We start from the raw sequence: 19232 nt of genomic DNA on the forward strand, positions 1-19232 counted from the left end.
TGTCCACAGTAGGTGCTGGCCTGGGGTAGCTCTCTCCTCCCCTGGTGCGTGGACAGGGAAGACAGTGGGGCTGGGGCTGTCTGTGGTGCAGTTTTCTCAGTCACTCCAGAGTGCCCACCACCTCCCTCCCTGCAGGATGGTCCAGCAGGGCAGACCCCTTACTTGAGCACTTCCCCTTCCTCTGCAGGGCCAGTCTGCGACATCTCTCCATCTCCAGAAAGCTCTGTGCACTGACCTTTGTCTTTCTTTCATCAAGGGCGGTGTGATAGGAATTCACATTGAATGGGACTGTGATCTTGATAAGGCTTCCTCTGAATGCAACCCTCAGTATTCTTTCAGCCGTCTGGACAACAGATTTGCAGAAAAGTCCATCTCCTCTGGGTACAACTTCAGGTAACTGGGTGCTAGGCCCACCGCCTTGTGACCCTGGCTGCATATCATGTCCTTTCTGGGTGTCGGCCGCTATGACTCCCTGCCTAGGGCTGGGCATATGGGAGCCAGGGCTGGAGGTGCCGGGAGACACGGCGAGGGGAGGCATGTATCCTGGCTGAGTGGCCGTGGACAGCGGCTGAGAGGTTTGTGAGAGGACAGAGGAGTGTCTGCTGGGCTGATACCATGGGTGCTTTGATGGCCAGGGGCTGGCCCAGGGCGGAGTGGGAAAGCCCTTGCTCCTTGGGAACTGCCTGGCAGGGATTTCAAAGATCTGGATGCATCTTTGGACTTCGCTCCATGAGACGATCTGTAACCTCCCTGGGGCTACTCTGAGTCAGGGTCTGTGGAGTGCTTCCCTGTCCTCTCCCTGAAGCCCTGAACAGGAAGGCCCAGCCAGACTGAGGTCTCCCCTGGGCCCTGTCTCCCCCAGGTTTGCCAAATATTACCGAGACGCATCTGGGGTGGAGTTCCGCACCCTTATGAAAGCTTACGGGATCCGCTTTGATGTGATGGTTAATGGCAAGGTGTGTGGGATGGTCCTCCCATTCTAAGGCTGGGCAGGATGCCATGGGGGGTTGGGGGGGAGGGGGCTGGAAGGGACCCTGGGCTGGAGTCTCTGGGGACCCTGCTGTCTACCCTGCCTTCCTCTCTCTCTTCCAGGCAGGGAAGTTCAGCATCATCCCCACTGTCATCAACGTGAGCTCTGGCGTGGCGCTCATGGGGGCGGTGAGTACCTCTCTCCTCCTTTCCCCCTTCCTGGGGCTCCTCAGGGAGGAGTGCCCAGCAGTCACACATCCCAGTGCCCTAGAAAGAGCGAGAGCCGGTGGGATCCGAGTACATGGAGGCGGAGGGCTTTCTGGGATTTCACTCCCTGCCAGCAGCCCCAGGTGGCAGTGACTACCGGAGTTCCTCTTTCCGGAGCCTGGGGCTGCAGGTGGGGCTTGGGTCAGCCCCCTGCCATGGTGTAGGTTGGGGGTCTCCGGGATCCTAGGTCAGCCCCTGAAATTCTGAAGCCTCCATCTCCACCTCTGCCAAAAGGAGGCAGGGTTAGGCTCTACAGGGTTTCTCAACCTCAGCACTGCTGACCCTTAGGACGTGATAATTGTTGTGAGGACTGTCTTGTGCATTGTAGGATGTTTAGCAGCATCCCTGACCTCTACCCACCAGTAGCACCCCTCAATTGTGATAACCACAAATGTCTCCTGACATTGCTCAATGTCCCATGGGGGAGGATAGCCCTGTAATCCTTCCTACCAGTTCCTGTTGAGTCAAATCTGACTCACGGCCACCCTACGTGTGTCAGAATAGAACTGTGCTCCACAGGGTTTTCGGTGGCTGAGTTTTTGAAAGTAGATCGCCAGACCTTTCTTCCAAGGTGCCTGTGGGTGAACTCGAACCTCCAACCTTTCGGTTAGCAGCTGAGAACATTAACCATTTGCACCTGGGACTCCCTGTAATCCTTCCTAGAGGCCGCCTTTCGCTGGACTGAGAGGGGCTCAGAGAAGAGTGAGCAGTGGCTGGAGGGCAAGGAAAGGTTTCATCAGAATTTCTGTATTGTTCCTTTGTCCTTCTGGATGTTGTTTTCAAAGACGTGGAAGTCAGTAGTGAGTGGTCGTGCTCACCCTAGAAGCCCCTTTCCAAGGTTTCTGGCAGCCTTCTCCTCCTTCCTCTGCCGTGTGGCCAGAAGAGCCCGTTAGAGATTCTGTGGGGACCTAGGATTTACTTTTCATTGAGACCAAAACAAAAGTGTCTTGTAACAGAACTCAAAGAGGCCATGTGTCTGAAAGTGGTAGATAGAAGTGATCCCCAATGAATTACTTTTAACTGCCAACAATCCTCATTAGGGAGCTGTGGGTATTTATTTGTGTATGTAGCTTTCTTAGAGAGAAGCCCACCCTCAGCTGTCGATGTGGGTTAAACTGGAACAGAGGGATCTGGGAGAGAGACACTTAAAGGTAATGGTGCAGGAAAAAGGTACGGTAGAGGCTCCAGGGTGGGGTGGGGAGGTGGGGGCAATGGAACGAAGAATTGATAAATAGCATTTTTCGCATCTGGGGAAAGAAGAAGGTGTGCAGTGCCTAGGATCAGGGGACCTGGTTCACCTAATGGCCCATCCATCACCCTCCTCCCCACCCTCACCCTCAATGTCCCCCCCTCAGTCCTTCAGCAAACTTCCCCTGGTTAGACCCTGTGCTGTGGGTGGAGTCGCCCTCTGGTGGAGGAGATGGGCATTTGCATGACCTGATCTGGACTGAAGTGCCTGTGTTTCGATGTGGTGGGTCTCATGGGTTAGTTCAGGCCCCACTGTCTCGCCTGTCTACCTACCATGTCTGTAGGTAGCCTCCTTGTTGGTCAGGTCTAGATCCCCTCTAGTCTATCTCTCACGCTGATTACCAGAGAGATCTTTCTAAAACGCCCATTTCACTCCCCTATTCAGAACCCTTCAATGACTTCACCTCCATTTCTGCTCAGGCCCAGAACAGATGCTGGCCCCCACCTACCTCTTTGGAAGTGTCTCCAGCACTCCCCCCACAGTCCCTGTGGAGTTTCCCGGGTGTTCCTAGCTCTAAAATGTCTGTCCCCAGCTTTCTTTACCTTGTATTAATGCCTGTTCAACCCTCAAGACTCACCCAGACATTCCTCCCCAGGCTGAGTAAAGCCCTGTCTTCCCTCAGCTCCCCTTGTTCGCCTCCCCTTTGGAGAACTTGCTCATAATTGACATGCTTGTCTCCTGCACCAGAGAGAGGGTCCCAGGGGGTCTGCATTGTTTTAATTCTCTCTGCACCTTGGTGCGGTGGCTGGCAGGTGGGGGGTGCTCAACAAACACATGCTGATAGGGTCAGCACGGTGCAGGGAATCCGATGGCGTTTGGTTCTAACCTTGGTTCTACCGCGGACCAGCCTTCTGGCCTTGGACACGCGTGCTCCTTTCTGAGCCCAGCTTCTTTATCTATTAAATGGAGCCAATGATACCCCCGTCTTAGTTTCCTAGGGCCATACCACAAAGTGGGCGGCTTACATGAACAGAAATTTTGTTCTCACAGTTCTGGAGGCTAGAAGTCCAAATCACTGTGTTGGCTGGGCCATGCTCTCCCACGTGGCTTTCTTCCCTCTGTGTGTCTGTGTGTCTTCTCATAAGGGCACCACTCATATTGGATTAGGACCCCCCTACTCCACTATGGCTTTATGTTAACTGAGAACATCTTCAAAGACCTTATTTCCAAACAAGGTCATGTGCACATGTACAGGGGTTAGGACTTCAACATATCTTTCTGGAGGACACTCTTCAGTCTAGAGCACCTCCCTCATGGGATTGCTGCAGGATCACACAGTATGAAGTATGTCAAGTGACTGGCCGACAGCAGGTGCTCTCCAGAAGTCTAGGATTCTGAGTCAGGGACCCCAACTCTTTTGCAGGGGGCTTTTTTCTGTGACCTGGTACTCATCTACTTCATCAAAAAGAGCCACTTTTATCGTGGCAAGAAGTACGAGGAAGTGAGGTCAGTTATGCTTCCTCCCCAGGGGCCTGGGGGAAATTTTGTGGTCCCCACTTTGGGATGTGGAGGCAGGGCGTAACCGTGGGTAGCTTACAGCCCCTGAAAGGGCTGGGGAGGGTGGAACGTTCTGAGAACATGCTCTATGGACAGCTGGGGCCAGAATCAGCCCAAGAACAGCCTCAAAAGAGGGTGGTGGTGGTGAGGGTGCTGGTGGTGAGGGTGGCGGCGGTGAGGGTGGTGGTGAGGGTGGCGGTGGTGAGGGTGCTGGTGGTGGGTATACTCAGAGCGGCAGAGCAGTGTGTGATGGAAACCCAGATGCCTGTGGGGGTACAGGAAGGGGAGAGGGGACTCTGGCTTGAGCCCCTGGGGAAGACTTTCTGGAAGAGCTGGGATCAGAATGGGGGATTGCAGATGGTGAGCTTTGGACAGGTACCTGGGCTCTCCTTCAGCCACGCCCCCCAACCTGGGACAGTGAGTGGAAGGTCAGCTGCGTCATTAGCCCAGGATGAAATGACCTCCATCCACAGACTGAACGTCAGCCCGGGTTATAGGCTGAGCCCTGAGCCCTGACCCATCTCCTGGCCGGAGCACGAGCCCCAGGGCACAGGCTCAGCTGCTGGGTGACAGACGGTGGCGCTCCCTGCAGGGCGAGTGGTTCTCCAGGACCCACCTGGAGGGCCGCGCTGCACACGTGACTCCTGGGGCCTAACGAGGGTTAACAGGTCGTGTCCTGCCCAGGGGTCGGGAGTGCCGCGCCCAGCTGGTGGAGTCTCAGCGGCAGGGCGGGGCCTGGGAGGCCAAGGATGCGGCGGGGCCAGGCCCGGGGCCGCGGGGCGTCGAACAGAGCCCGCGAGCGGAGCCTGAGGGGCAGAGGCCGGGGCTGCCGCAGCGGCAGGAGGCGCAGGACCGAGGCGGCGGCTCCAATGGGGACGGCTGCGTGTGCCGGCGGCTCCTCGAAGGCTGCGCCCAGCCCGCCAGGTGAGGGGCGCTGCAGGATGTGGGACAGGAAAGCTCGAGAACTGTGCCCAGGCAGCCTGGGGACCACTGGCAGGGCCCCAGTGGGCTGTTCTCCGGCGTGACCTGGCCATAAGGCAGGGCGTTAGGGACCCAGCAGAGCCCATCCAAGCTAACAATACCATCATCTACACAGTGCTTACTCTCTGCCAAGCACTGCTCTGAGCTCTTTGCAGCTATTAATTCATTTAAGCTTCTCGGCAACTTAATGAAGTGATACTAATACGTTATTACCCGTTTTACTAATGGGGAATCTGAGGCACAGAAAGGTTAAGTAACTTACTCAAGTCAGCAGCTTATAAATGGCAGAACTGGGATTTGAACTCAGGTATTGTATCTCTAGTATAGGTTAATAGCTAATAATAACAACTAATAACTGGGGTTTTCTGCCTTATCAAACCCCTATTCCCCCCACCCCAGTTGTATTACTCCCCAAAGTCCTTCATCTATGTGGAAATTCTAGAGCTGCCCAGCCCCAGGAGGGTGGTGGCTGTGCTGACAGTGACCATCAGACTGCCTTTCCTGGGGTGCTGCCCAGAAGCGGATATGACCTCAGCCTGGTGCCGGCAGGGAGCCCTGGCTGAGTCAGGAGGCCCAGTTCAGGCTGGCCTGCCTCTGCCTTGCTGTGTGCCCTTGAGCAGGTGCCTGGCGCTTCCTTGCTGGGCCTTGTTTTCCTCTTTCCAGTGGGTGCTGGGAACGGGCCCCTCTCTCTCACATAGGCTAGGGCTCTGTGACTCTCCTCTGGTGACTCTTGAGTTCACTGGCCCTGGCGAGACTTTCCTCTGGTCCCCAGCTTCCATTCCTTGATGACCTCCAGCCAGGAGCTGGACGTGGGCAGGAGGGAGTGAGAAACAGACTGGGATGGAGAGGGGTGAAGAGAGAAAGGCAGAGAAACCACCACAGCTGGGGCAGGGAAGCAGTGGAGGCAGGGGACTTGCTGGGGTGGGCCAGGGTCTGCAGCCCCCCAAGTGGTGGTGCTCCCTGGGCTGACTGTTTCTTCCTGGGCGCTCGCTGAACTCTTAGCCTGTGATGGGGAAGAATGGCCGCCTTGCTGGCATTGAGGACTGGCCTGGGCTTGGCCCAGTCTCATCTGGTGCTGTGTAAGGCTCTGGCTGGCACGATAGCGGCTGCTGCTGCTTGTCTCTGGGACAGCTCATCTGCATGTGTCTGGACTGCGGCCAGGGACCCCTACAGACAGCCCCTCTGAATGCTCGGGCTGCCCGCGGTGCTGCCAGCAAGAGGCTGCTGCATATGTCTGCCTTTAGGTAGGCTGGCTGGGTCCGCAAGTCCCCCCCACAGTCTTCTCTGCCCTCTGTGTGCCCCTCTCCCCAGTTCTGGCCACCTGGAGGAAAGAAAGGTGAATGTGGAGCAGCTGCAGACCCTGCAGGCAGTGGAGACATAGCCAGAGGTGTTGGCTGAGAGAAGATTTGGTGAAGACATTGGGGGCAGGAGAGCCCACAGCTCTGAACTGGGAAGAGGAATCTTCATGTTGCTTGAGAAAGGGGCTTCTGGGCCCAGCCTTCTGTGGGAACCTCGGGATCTTGCTACAAGCTTTTTGTTGTGTGAGCAGTGGAGCTTCCCAGTGGCCACAGAGGTTCAGATCTAGACTAGCGGGCTCTGCCTAGGGAGGAGGGCAGGCCAGGGTCTGGGTAGTTTTAATTTTTTCTGAGAACCTGGTTGGATATTCATTCATACATGCAGTAAAGATTTATTGATTCCTGCTCAGGGCTGGGCCCTGTCCAAGAGATGCTTAAATGAGATGCTGGCCAGGCCCTCAGGGAGGGGAAGACAACAGACACATCAGAGCCAGGCCCAGCTCCTCTGGCCTTCCTCCAGCCTCTAGCTGAGAACTGACAATCCCTGTCGAGAATGATGGCCCCTCAGAGAAAGCCCTTGGCCAGCGCCCCAGGGGACCATGTGGTCCTGCCCTGCGGAGGCAACCAGGGAAGAAGTCTGCAGGCAGCTGGCTCCTGAGGGGAGAGGCAAACCCCATGGCTTCAAGGTCATAGAGGGAGGGGAGGCAGGGAAGCCTCTGCCCCATCTGACCCGCCTAGCCTGGGGGAGCTCTGGGCACACTGTCTTGCCCGGATGAGAGATGCATTTGCCTGTGTGGTTTGGCTCTTGCTGTTCTGTGGGGCTGGGTGTCCCTGACCTGCTTCTCTCCTTCTTGCCTCAAAGGCTTGGTCTGAAGGGTTGATGAAGGGCTAATGAGATAACGGATGGGGAAGTGCTCACTCGGCCAGTGTATGCGGTTGTTAGGGAGGCCAAACAAGATAGAAAATGATGCTTCTTCTCACCCCTGCCCCTCTTTTCCTCACCCTGTTCCTACCTCACCCCCACCCTGCAGAACTCTGCTGCTTCCCACCAACAGTGTCTGTAAAGGCTTGCTACTCAAAGGGCAGACCATGGACCAGCAGCATCCGTGTCACCTGGGAGCTGGTTAAAAACGCAGACTTAGTCCCCTCCCTACCAAACCAGTTGCTGTGGAGTTGACTCTGACTTATGGTGACCATGTGTGTCAAAGTAGAACTGCGCTCCATAGGGTTCTCAATGACTGATTTTTTGGAAGTAGATCTCCAGGCCTTTCTTTTGAGGCACCTCTGGAAGGACTTGAACCTCCAACCTTTTGGTTAGCAGTTGAGCACATTAATCGTTTGCATCACCCAGGGACTCCTAGACCTACTAAACCAGAGCCTACAAGATTCCAAGGTGATTTGTGTGCACATTAAAGTTTGAGAAGCCCTGGTTCTGAGGAAAGAAAAGGCCAGCTTTGGTGGGTGGAGCCAGTTTCCAGGTCAGACTCACACACGTGCTACCTTGAGACCAAGAGCACCCCCACCCAGGGGAAGTGGTGTTAAGATCAATTTATGTAAATTGTTTTGACCAGTTAATATTTACATGATTTAAAATTCAAAAGGTACAGAAGACTAGACAGGTGAAAAGCTTCCCACCCACCCCTGTTCCCTGGAGGCAACCAGTGTTACCAGTCCCAAGAGGCACCCTTACTTTGCGAAGAACCTGCCTGGTGACCCGCTCACTTAGGCAGTGAACCGTTCCTGATGCCTGCGTGTAAGACCAAGTCTCCTCTGTTAGAAGACAGACACGGTGAAATATGCTTATACACTGGGTTTGGGAGCCAGGCTAGCTCATGTCTCCTTAGCCCATGGTATCTGAGGAAGCGAGAAACCTAGAACTCATCACTCGCTGTTGTCTGAACCACTCAGCAGAAAAGTCCCAGGTGCTCTGTCTGGGCGGCTCCCTGGAACTAGGGAAGAGAGCATCCTCTTGGGAAGGGCTTCTCTCCGGGGCTTCCCTTTGTCAGAGAGCCTGGTTCTCCTCTGCACACAGAAGGGTCCTTGGAAGCTGCCTGGCAGAAAGTCCCTGGCAAGGCTACCACTGGGGCAGAGGGGCATGGTCCACAGAACAGGAACCCTTCTAGAGCAAGCAGCTCCCTCACCTCAGGTTGTCTAGTAACCTGTCAACAAGCCCAACCCATTCTCGGCGTAGAAAGTGAAAAGTCGGAGTAATCCACTTGAGGTGTAACTTCCTTATTAAAACCAACTCTGGCTTTCATAACCTAGCATGGGACTTTTATGTGTGGGAGGAAATAAAAAGGACAGGGTCATTTCTGAGTCCTGGCTGCAAACGAGTTGGTCTGTTTCTTTTAACCTGTTTTTAGAATTGCTTGACAGCAGCCATATAATTGAGGGACAATCACGTTATTTGTTTTATATTGGAATGGAAATGTTTTTCTAGTTATGTGTTCAGTCATTCGGTAAATGTTTACTGAGTACCTACTGTGTGCCAGGTGTTGGACTAAATGGTGGTGGTACAGGGTGGGCAAAAGACACGGCTCCTGTCCTGTCTGGTGGGGAGTTGAACCTCAGTTGAATATCACACATATAATCACAGACTCAATAGGGTGCTTTGGGAGTTTACAATGAGAAGTAGGGGTAGCCAGAGGTTTCCCCAAGGAAGTGACATAAAAGTTGAAACCTGAAAGATTAGTAGTTTAACTAGTTGATGGGGGAAACATTCCAGGCAAGGGAACCACACGTGTAAAGGAATTGCTTGACTTGGGAAGGCGCAATCAAGGAACTGGATGGAGGCCGTTGTGACTGGAGCTCACAGGGAGAGAGGGAGAGTACTGAGTAGTGGAAGTTTCTGGAAGGGTTATGGAAATGTCCCCTCCCCCCACCGCTTCATGTCACCTGTTATCCATACTGGTTTTGTGAGGCTTTCTTTCAATCAGGTTGACTTGCCCTAATTGTCAGGGTTGCCCCATTAAACATTACTGTCATAGAGGATTAATCCAACCTCATTGTTTCTTCAAGTTTAGCAAAGCCTTCCCTACTTGATGTCAGGGACCTGCGATCAGAAAGACCTTACAGCTCTGGACAGTGTTGCACACTCTACCAAGGTTGCCTTGCTTTATGCACAGCCCAAGCCCACCCACCCCCTTTTTTGCATAATCTTGGTACATGAGTGGGAGGCTTATTCATCTTGTAGAAACTGGCTTTTAAATGGGGGAGAAGTGTAGCTGGAACTTGAGCTCCTTTCAAACTTGGGAAAGCCGCTTTCCCTCTGGGCGCTGGTTGCCTCAGCAGAAACACGAGCCTGCAGGCTTCTCAAGCTCTCTTCCATTCTGATATTCGAGAATCACATGAACTGTCTATGCTTAAGTTCAGGCCCTAGCCCAAACCCACTCACCTACTATTTTCTTAACGATTGTGTTATCCCATGTCTTGGGTACCAGGATGCTGGCCAATGGGAAATTTGTGAATTGGGTGCTATCAATGTAGTGTCCTGGGGACCAGCAATGAAAAAGTAGAGTGCCCTCTACTCCTGGTGCAGGGGTCATCAGGACTGCTCAGTCACGGCTGCCTTTTTACGTGCCCCCCTCCAATCAGTTCTGTTTCTTAGTGGCTGGCTGCCCCACTTGGGGCCAGTTGTAACGGGGGACCGTGATAACCTTCAGGTGTCTTTGAGTACCCTAGCTAAGGGCTATAGTGCCCCAGAGTCTCTAAATCACCCCACTTGGAATGGCACCTTGCATGTTTGGTAAAGGGCTCCACTTGGTCGTCCCCCCCCGCCCCCCCACTTCAGTGATGCAGCCTTCCTCTGCACATACTATCCTGTGAACCCATGGATGCTTTCTCTCCAAAAGACTTCACTTCTCTGCCAGCTGTTTCCCCCAGGCCAGTACACATAACTAAGCGGGGGAAGATGGCAGACATTTTCTGGGACCTGCCCAATATGTGTATTCTCTCAGACATTCTAATTGGTTATAGAAACAATAAAAGCTGTGAACTTTAAATGTGTCCTGATTTCTCTCCCTTTATACCTGAACTTTCACGGTCACCTGTGTTTCAGGGGAAGGCACAAGGAGAAAGCGAGACCAAAAGAGGCAGACACTAGAAACAATTAGCAAGCAAGATATGAGGTTCCTCGTTATCTTGCAAAGAAATTCAAATTAAAGTTGAGAAAGCATTTAATTTTACTCTTTAAGTGAGAAAACATTAAAATTAAAGGTAGGAAGGCACTGATAAAACTGGTACTTTTCATTGAGCGTGCATCTGATAAAAACTCTGGAAAGCATTTGGCAAGCGTTTGGTATCAAGTTTTTACCCTCTGCCCTAGGAGCTTATTAAACGCCCTCAAAACAATATAGACATAAAGACATTCATTGTAATGTTTTCTATAATAGTGAACATCTCAAACAACATCAGTGCCCAACAATAGAGGGATGGTTGAGTAAATCAGCAGCTCACTTGTCCCCTAGTTTTCCTCCTCCTCTGCAACAGGAATGCACCCTTTTTTCCTACTCAGACAAGGTCCTGAGAAAGAACAGAGGGAGGCTGAGGTGTGCAAACCAGGAAATGTGAGGATCTTCAGTGGGCAGAGAAAGGATTCAGAGGTCATTGGGAAAGGGAGGCAAAACTGTGCCTCAGCTTCTTGGCTGTGGCCCAGAATCCAAAATAGAATTCAGGAGATCTGGCTTGGATCCCAGTTCTATTTTTATTACTGGCCATGGGTCACCTGCTGTCTGTAAAAGGGGGCTTGGATTTAAGCTCCCGGGTCCACTTCTGATCTACAACAAATTCTTTTTTAAAAATCCAAATCTGATCACATCGCTCCTAAATAAAATTCCCAAAGGCTTCTTCCCATTGCTCTTAGGATCAAGGCCAAACTCCCACATGGCCCTCCATGATCTATCCAGGTCTACCTCATGGCCTCTTCTGTTATGTTATTCTTTTATTTTCCAAATACAGCCCAAACTCCTTCCTGCCAAATGGCCCTCACACACTCTTTCCTGCAAATAACCCCTTCCCCACACTTTATTTGACTGTTATTTAATCTTCAGTCTCAAATGAACATGACAAGCATTCCTTGATATCCATTCCCCAACCTCGGCTTCGTTTGGGAAGCCTATGTATTCTCCTCATAGCACTTGCCAGAATTTAAGTATTTGTGAATTACGTGATGCTGTTCTCCCCAGTTATATATTCCACGAGTAACTTCTTGTTCATTAATGTAACTCTAATGCAATATTTATTTCTTGATTAAGCAAATGAATTTTATTTTAAGATAGGCCTCCTGACAAGAAGGGATCATAGACTGGCGTACACACAGAGGCATTTACACTCTAATACAGCCCAGAGTTTAACTTAAATGTTCAGTCTCAGTTTAATCTTCACTAGAAATATTTTAGAAAAATAAGCGTGAGTTTATTTTTTCTTATGACTAAGTGAAATGGAACTGAAACGACACCATTCACACCTGGAAGAAGCGGTGGCCAATAGAGCAAGCGCAGTTAAGAGGCCTGCATTTGAATCCTGGCTCTGCCTCTTCCTAGCTGTGCCTTCTTGGGCAGAGGTATTTAACCTCTCTGAGCCTCAGGTTCCACACGGGGTAACAATAACATCAACTCCGTAAGGTTATTGAGAGAATTAAATGAGACAATGGGTGTAAAGTACAAGGTGCAGTGCCTGGTATATGAGGAATGTTCAATATTAACTGTTATTAGTTCTTAGATGTTAACAGTAAATCTTCTCTTTACCATGGGCCTTAGCGGCCCCTCTTTGGATGGTCTCCGCGTAAATGGAAGGCAATTACAGACGGCTAAGGATGGCGGAGGACCGGGCAGTGTTTCGTTCTGTTGTACACGGGGTCGCTATGAGTCGGAACAAGGCCCAGTCCCAGCAGTCCAGGAGTCAAATCTTGGCGATTTGGCATCCATGACAGATAGGGAGTGTTCATTAAGGTAGGAAAACACTCCACAAAGTGTCTCACGCTTCATTTAATCTGAAGAATATTACAGGCTCTTCCTCTTCAGATATAATTTATAACGTTACAGAGCAAGCAGCGAATTCAACAATTTTAAAAACTAAGTAAGTCTACACGGTGTTAATTTCTGGGAACAGTCTTCCCAATTTGGTGTTTTAAAAAAGTCAACCCTGCCCCCATTTCAGTAGACGTGCACCATGCCATAGAGGAACGTCCAGAACAGGACGTAGGTGAAGAGGCCTCCAATGAGGCCGCCTGTAAAGAGAGGTCTTCGTGACTTAAAATATTTGTTCCACCTTCTTCCCGCTTTGAGAATTAGGAGCAAGGAGAGCAGGATGGAGGCAAGCAGGTAAAAGATGAAGCCGTAGAGGCCGGTGAGGCCGAGGATGCCGGCCGTGGCCCCCGACAGCGCTGACACTGAGGTCCGGCAGTAATCCAGGACGGCGGCGTTACCCCGCACAGCTGCCTCGCTAATGAACGGCGGCCCTTCCCGCTTGGCCACCACGGCGGCCATCGCACCTCCCGGGGCTTAGCGTGTGTTTTCTCACGGAACAACCAGGAGCTGCGGAGAAAACCAAGTTACAAGCGGCACCCAGAGCTTGGCGAGTTGGGTTCACGCCGCGCCCTCCCCCTGGGGCTTCCAAGACTTTGCACCACTCCTGGGTCTCAGACCTTCAAAGATGCTGAGAAGGCTGAGGGCTCAGACCAATAGGGTAGTGAGCACCTTTGCCTTCTCCGCCTAGTTACCTGGAACACGGCGGCGGACACAAGTCCCTTGGCGTTTCCTCAGGCAGGCAGAGGTACAAACTCCCACGGCGCCATCTTCCGCTGGAGGCTGCTGGGAGGGCCCAGGCTGCGCATGTGCCAAAACCTCGCCCCGCCCCCTGGCGCCTGCGCTATGGGCGCCCTGAGCATTCTCCATCCCCTCCCTCCTTTTCTACGCACGCACAATGACTTCCGAATGTGGAACAGCGCTCCGGCCGATGATTGGCTAGTAGATTTTTAACTATTCATGAGGAGGCGGGACTAGCTGGGCTGTCTTTGTTAACCAGAGAGGGCGCGGCCGCCTTGATTTTCGCTGCGGACTTCAAGGGGTCGAGATGTCCTACATTCCGGGCCAGCCGGTCACCGCCGTGGTGGTGAGTGCTCTCGCGTGGGCTCCTTCCGGTCCTTTCTTGCCCCCATTTTGCAGAGCAGTGAAACAGATGCCCCAAACAGGTTGACAAAACGTCGGACCCGGGGCTCCTGCAAAGGGGGGCCTGGGCTCCGGCCCCGTTTTCCCGGAGCGGGGCCTTAACCTCCCCAGCCATAAAACAGAGATGGCCTGGGACCCAAGCGCCTCCTTGAAACCCTAGACCGAGTGAAACCCCGCGCACTGCCGCCCCTGGTTGGACTCTTTTCAGCAGCCGAGACAGGGAGGACGACGGAGAAAAGTCTCGGCTGTGGGAGCCTGGGAAAACACCTCCCTCCCCGGACCTCAGAGTCCCCAGCTGGGCAGCCGCGGGGGGCGGGCGCCGGCCCGTAAGTTCTTGAGTCGCAGCCTCTGGAATGAGGAAGTGCTTCCTCTGCTCCAGCCGCCGCCTCCCAGCAGAGGGAGATTTGGGGAGTGGGGGTGGTCGGGGCCTGCGCAGCAGCCCTTTCCTTCTTTCGGTCCAGCCTCGCCTCTTCGGACCCACCCCGCACCCTTCGAGTTAGGGCTCATACAAACAGCCTCGATCCTGCTCCAAACTTTCCCTGGGTCCCCTCCCGCCTGGTGGTTGAGGCTGACTGGACCTCTCTGGAAGGTCAGCCCAGGCCCCTGGCCGCCCCCTTGGCTTGTCTTGGGCACCAGGTGCTATTAAAATAGGCAAAGAGAGAAGCTAGGACATTAGACTCAGACACCAGTGCCACAGCTGGATGGGGCCACAGTTGGACGGCAGAGTCCCAGCCGTAAAGCAGGTGTTCGTTAGGAACGATCCAGGTCTCTTGCCTACCTCCCCAGAAATTTCAGAAAACAGGAAGAAGTGCCTGCTGGGCAGGCGATGGGGCAGCTGGAGGTTTCAGCCCTGAGGCAAGAGGGACTGACTGAGGCATCCCGTAAACGTGTGCTTGGGAACTCTGCGGTCAGGCGGTGGTGGCAAGAAGCCAGCGATAAAGGTGGCATGTGAGGGTGTGCGCAGAGCTCCAGCCCATGCTACTAGGAAGCAAGGCTGGACCTGCTGACAGCTGTCTAAAGCCTCACCCTGGTTTTAACACCCTGACTTTTCCATATACCTAGCTGCCCGAGAGAGGAGAGGCCAAGTTTGTTCCTTACCTGGAAAAAAGGGGTGCAGGTGAGAAGCCAGAGAGGGGCAGTAACCTGCCTGACCTAACCTGGCAAGTCAGTGACAGGACCCTGCCTTCCAGCCCGTTTCTGCTCTTTGACCTTGGGTATAGGTGCAGAGGTGTGTGCTGCGGGGCGGGGCAGCCCTGGAGGGCTCACACTTATGGGCATGAGGACCCAGGTCCAGTGGGCCTCAGGGGTCATGTTTCCTGTCCCCACTCCCCCATCATGGTTGGTCCCAAAGCCTTCCTCAAAGCTATTGGACCATGACGCCTTCCCCTAATTCTAACACTAGGAATGTGGCTTCGATGCGTGACCCTGTGCACAGTCTTACCTCTCTGGACCTTGTCTTCCTGCCTCAACCTGGTGGGTGGGGTCTGGCCTCTCCCTCTTGTGTTTTGGATCAGGTGTGGGGTGGGAAAGCTTCCCCCATGTAAACATTTTGAGAATGTTAAAACCATGTTGACCTCTCCTCTAAACTGTGGCTCCAGGGTTCCATCTGCCTTCTGGACACCTGCCTGCATGACTCCTGCACTCACACTGGAAATGCTCATCTTCTTTTCCCTAGAGCCCCTTCCTCCTGGGCCCTGTCTCAGTGGTGGCTGCGTGCAGCCAGGCCCAGTAGCTGGGTGCTCCTCTTGACTCATCTCTCCTCCATGAGCAGTGCCCAAGACTACTGATCTCACTTTCCAAGCAGCTCAGGTCCGCTGGCCTCCACATCCTCCCTCTGTGAAACACCTGTTCCCTCCAGTCCCTACGAACTGCTTGAGTTCTAGCACTCAAATTTGACCATGCCCTGCCCAGCCCAGCGGGCTCAGGATCAAGGTCAGGTGGCCAAACTACCAGTTACCCCTGAAGGCCTGCTGCAAATGATTCCTCCTTTGTGAAGCTTCTCAAGTCCAGATCAAGTTGCCTCTTGCTTTTTCTTCTTCCTGTTAAAACTCTCAACTGTTGAGTAGGGTGGTCCTGCTCACAGTATGTGGTGACTGGGGGATGCCTGAGAGTTCTGAAAAGAGCCTGACAAAGTGGGAGACTGTAGCCCCAGAGCGTGGTGGGAGACCGCCCCGGGACACTCTTCTGTCTCCTGGGTCTTAGGGAGAATGACTACATCGCCCAAGCGGGGCCAGCCACAAGGGCCTGCATCCCCCAGCCTTCTTGACCTGGCCGCAGCTTCAGCCTCGTCTTACCTCTAGGTCCAGGACCTGTGCCGCACGTGCCGGCCTCATGGAGATGGATCCACAGCATCTTGTTCCTTTGGTCAGGGAAGCCCTTCCTCTCTTTGCTGTGCGTGTTTGATCCTCTCCACCTTTCCCAAGCACCCCCGTCCTGCCCCTGGCAGGGCTCGCTTGGCAATCTGAGCTGCCTCAGCAAGGGGCCTGAACAGGGGCAGATTAACCAGTAAGCAAGGTATGTATGGGCTTACTTGTGTTTATTTACTAATCGGTACCAAACAATTTCACATGGGTGCACGGGTGAAACTGTGCACTACAGATTAGGAAGTAAGCCCGTGTGTACCTTGCTTACTGGGTAATCCATCGCTGGGCTGCCTGCCCCACTGTAGGGCCTGACCCCTCTTGCCTTGTGTGGACCCTCCGCTGGCTCTTGGGCCGGGAGGGTAAGTTTAGCTCACATGTGGACCAAGGCTGGTGCCTGAGACCAACAGGGGAAGGGGGAGAGGTTGGGAACAGAAGGCTGTGGGGGTGGGTCATTATGTCTGAGTTCTGAGTCCCAGCTGCCCAGTGTCCCAGGCTGGTGACCAGCTGGATTCTTGCCAAGGACCCTGGGCCCTGCCCCCTTGGCATGGTTCTGAGCAGCCCCAGCAGTCCCCAGGCTGCTGCTGGGGACACAGACCAGATCTGTTCTCCACATAACTCTCAGCTCGTGTTTGTTTTCTTTGCCAGCAAAGAGTTGAAATTCATAAGCTGCGTCAAGGTGAAAACTTAATCCTGGGCTTCAGCATTGGAGGTGGAATTGACCAGGATCCCTCCCAGAATCCGTTCTCGGAAGATAAGACGGACAAGGTGAGGGGGGCGGGGGGCAGGGTCCTAGGACCTCCCTGTGGGGCACAGAGACCTGAGGTGGTGGGTATCTCTGCTCCCTGGGCCAGGGTGGAAGGCGCAGACCTCATCTCTCCCAACAGTCCTCTCTGTGAAGGTCCAAGAAATGATCTGGTGGGAATAAGTAGGGGTAGGGGTGGGGAGCAGTCCTCACCAGCCCTCCTTGGGCCTCCCACCCCCTCGGATGGCGTGCTCTGGCAGAGCCCAGGAGGAGGCCATCAGCAGGGGGTGCAATATCTGTGGGGCAACCAAGCTTTCCCGCCTGGCTGTCCTGGCACAACCTTCACTGGCCATGTACCCCCGGGGAGGCTACATGCAGGGACAGAAGGAGCGCTGACAGTATGTCATGCTGGGGTCTGTTCCATGGGTAAGGGGCCAGTCCAGGGACCTGGGCCGTCTCTTTCCAGGGCATTTACGTCACACGGGTGTCTGAAGGAGGCCCTGCTGAAATTGCTGGGCTGCAGATCGGTGACAAGATCATGCAGGTAACAGGTGTCCCAAAGGAGGAAAACCGCTTGGGCTAGAGGGTCTGAAGTACTCCTCGGTTGGGGGTCGCCCCTACCTCCCAGCCCTCCCAGGGCACCAGGGAGAGACTCACCAATGCTGTTCTGGAGCCCATGCTGGCAATGCCCCCAGGAGAAGCTGGCGCTGTCTCCTTTGCGTGCTTCGGCCACAGTGCTTGGTTTCCCTCAGCCTGGAGACGTCAGCTTAGGGGCTTAGCCGGGTGACCAAGGCCTCCCCCACCACTCCCCAAAGCCTGTCCCGCTTCCAGATCCCAGAGGGCAGAGCACTAAGGTGGGCTATGCTCTCTCTCTCTGGGCCAGGTGAATGGATGGGACATGACCATGGTCACCCACGACCAGGCCCGGAAGCGGCTCACCAAGCGCTCAGAGGAGGTGGTGCGCCTGCTGGTGACGCGGCAGTCGCTGCAGAAGGCCGTGCAGCAGTCGATGCTGTCCTAGCAGCCTGCCACGGTCCCCGACTTGTGCCTGCCCACCTCTGTACAGTGACACCACTTCTACCCCATTGGCCCCTTGTGCTGGCTTCTGCTGAGTGCTAGGCCTCAGCTCAGGAGGTCGAGAGCTGGTCCCAAAGGCATTTCCTTGAGGCTGATGCAGCCTCTCCCTCCCCTCTCCCACCTTGGCCTGAGACTCTGGGACCGGTTTCCTCCCTTGGACACTGAGGACCAGAAACGGGCCTGGAGCTGAGTTGTAGCCAGTGGGCAGGTTCAGCCCCCAGGCCCTGCTGCCTGGCCATGGCAGTGCCTTGGCAAATGGGGAGACACCACTTCCTGAGAGCTGCCAAAATGCTGGAAAATGACAGGCGAGGCCAGGCCTCTCCCCACTCTTTGCCCTGGCCGCAGGCTCGGTCCTGCCCGGTGTCTAAACTCTGCAGTGCCTGTGCCCCGTGCTCTTCCCCGCACTGCCCAGTGGGGAACGTGCTACACACACTACCAGAGGCATTGTGGAGGTTCACCCGCGGCAGCCGGGCAGGCTCACGGTTCACCCCATCGCACCCACTCCCCCGACGGCGCTGGCCTCCCCAGGGTTCACCTGCTTACAGGATCTAGATGAAATTCCAAGCTGACATTTCAGGGCAGTTCTCAGGATTGCCAGTTTCTCTATGCCTGTGGGTTTAACTTTAGTATTTTTTTAATCACAACTTCGATACAAAGCATTTTTATCTTACTATTTGGAGATGCCAACTCTACTTTTGAATTTAGCTCTTACTAATTCACATCTGGGGCAACAACCACTCCTGGCAAGTTAACAAGCCTTTACTGTTGTGACTGGAAATGGGCAGAGAGATGCCGCCCACACCTGATAATAAACAACGCTGGGATTCACAGGGGTCTCTGCTGGAGCATGGGCTAGGGGACTCGGGGGTGGGCTGCGGGCAAGAGCGCTGGTTTTAAGGGTGGCTGCCCTGGCCCCTGCAGCTCTGGCTGAAGCCCAGCTACCTGCCTGCCTGGCAAGTCTCGTGGAGCCTTGGCACCAGTGGCAACATGCTGTACTTGGCAAGGACCACATCTGGGGGAGGGATCTGGGAACACCTTCATGGAACTGGGGAGGGGAGCCTGGAGTGTGTGGTCTCTGGGGTGTTGCTGTGGACCTCTAAGTGCCCCCAACTTTCCTTGGGTCACTTAGCATCAGCCCACTGCGAGGGGCCTCATGGACACCAAGGGGTTCATGGGAAAAACACCTGCCCCCTAAGACCCTTAAGAGCGCTGGATTTATCACAGGTAGGGATGCACCTCAAATGTTGCTAAGGGCTGAGATCTGGCCGGGTTGGGGGTGAACTGGGAGCATGGGTCCCTCTGCCTTGTCCAGCGCTGGCAGCATATGCAGCCCCAGGACACTGTTGGCAGGCAGAATGCAGGCCTACCTAGCACGGCCAATTCAGATGTTTCAAGAAAAGCCAAGATTTTGGAATTTCAGGTACTAGTTCCCATTTTTAAGGTGTGCCTCCCACCTCCAACTGGAAGGACCCAACAATTACCAAATTAAAAAAATCACTGGCTGGCCCAAATGGGTCTGTGGGGCTCGGTCAAGCTGCAGTTTCTGTTTCGGGGAAAACAAGACCCTGAAACAGTATTTGTTACAGCTGGTGAGAGGAAGACTTTGGAAACTAAGTGCCTCCCTCA

At 54.0% G+C, this 19232-nt stretch overlaps 3 protein-coding genes across 8 annotated transcripts in view; 2 read left to right on the top strand and 1 right to left on the bottom strand.

Annotated features, from left to right (window-relative positions):
• P2RX5 (purinergic receptor P2X 5) overlaps positions 1 to 7851 on the top strand; it is a 17649-nt gene extending 9798 nt beyond the window's left edge. For 2 of the 5 annotated variants that reach the window (XM_023731143.1, XM_023731146.1), the window contains 6 exons: positions 257 to 393; positions 863 to 956; positions 1093 to 1158; positions 3849 to 3931; positions 4667 to 4906; positions 6275 to 7851. In XM_023731143.1, the coding sequence (XP_023586911.1) occupies positions 257 to 393; positions 863 to 956; positions 1093 to 1158; positions 3849 to 3931; positions 4667 to 4906; positions 6275 to 6344 (690 nt within the window). In that variant the 3' untranslated portion in view covers positions 6345 to 7851. Of the gene's footprint in view, positions 1 to 256; positions 394 to 862; positions 957 to 1092; positions 1159 to 2315; positions 2388 to 3848; positions 3932 to 4666; positions 4907 to 6274 lie in introns of all 5 variants that reach the window. The other 3 variants (XM_023731147.1, XM_012555510.2, XM_023731144.1) reach the window with 2 other exon arrangements.
• Positions 7852 to 10415: 2564 nt separating this feature from the next.
• On the bottom strand, positions 10416 to 13131 carry EMC6 (ER membrane protein complex subunit 6). The gene is made up of 2 exons (XM_004376129.3): positions 12977 to 13131; positions 10416 to 12791 (listed from the first exon to the last, which is right to left on the bottom strand). Exon 2 carries the CDS (start codon positions 12741 to 12743, stop codon positions 12411 to 12413), a length of 333 nt encoding a protein of 110 aa, XP_004376186.1. The 5' UTR covers positions 12744 to 12791; positions 12977 to 13131; the 3' UTR covers positions 10416 to 12410.
• Positions 13132 to 13178: 47 nt separating this feature from the next.
• Positions 13179 to 18614, top strand: TAX1BP3 (Tax1 binding protein 3). 2 transcript variants are annotated; one of them, XM_004376130.2, is made up of 4 exons: positions 13181 to 13368; positions 16433 to 16552; positions 16996 to 17073; positions 17413 to 18614. In XM_004376130.2, exons 1-4 carry the CDS (start codon positions 13330 to 13332, stop codon positions 17548 to 17550), a joined length of 375 nt encoding a protein of 124 aa, XP_004376187.1. In that variant the 5' UTR covers positions 13181 to 13329; the 3' UTR covers positions 17551 to 18614. The 2 variants fall into 2 exon arrangements, with proteins under 2 accessions (XP_004376188.1, XP_004376187.1); XM_004376131.2 differs by lacking the exon at positions 16996 to 17073 and having other exon boundaries at positions 13179 to 13368.
• The last annotated feature ends 618 nt before the right edge of the window (positions 18615 to 19232 follow it).

This window comes from Trichechus manatus, unplaced genomic scaffold (genome assembly GCF_000243295.1).
Source record: "Trichechus manatus latirostris isolate Lorelei unplaced genomic scaffold, TriManLat1.0 scaffold00040, whole genome shotgun sequence".
NCBI classification, from domain to species: Eukaryota; Metazoa; Chordata; class Mammalia; order Sirenia; family Trichechidae; genus Trichechus; species Trichechus manatus.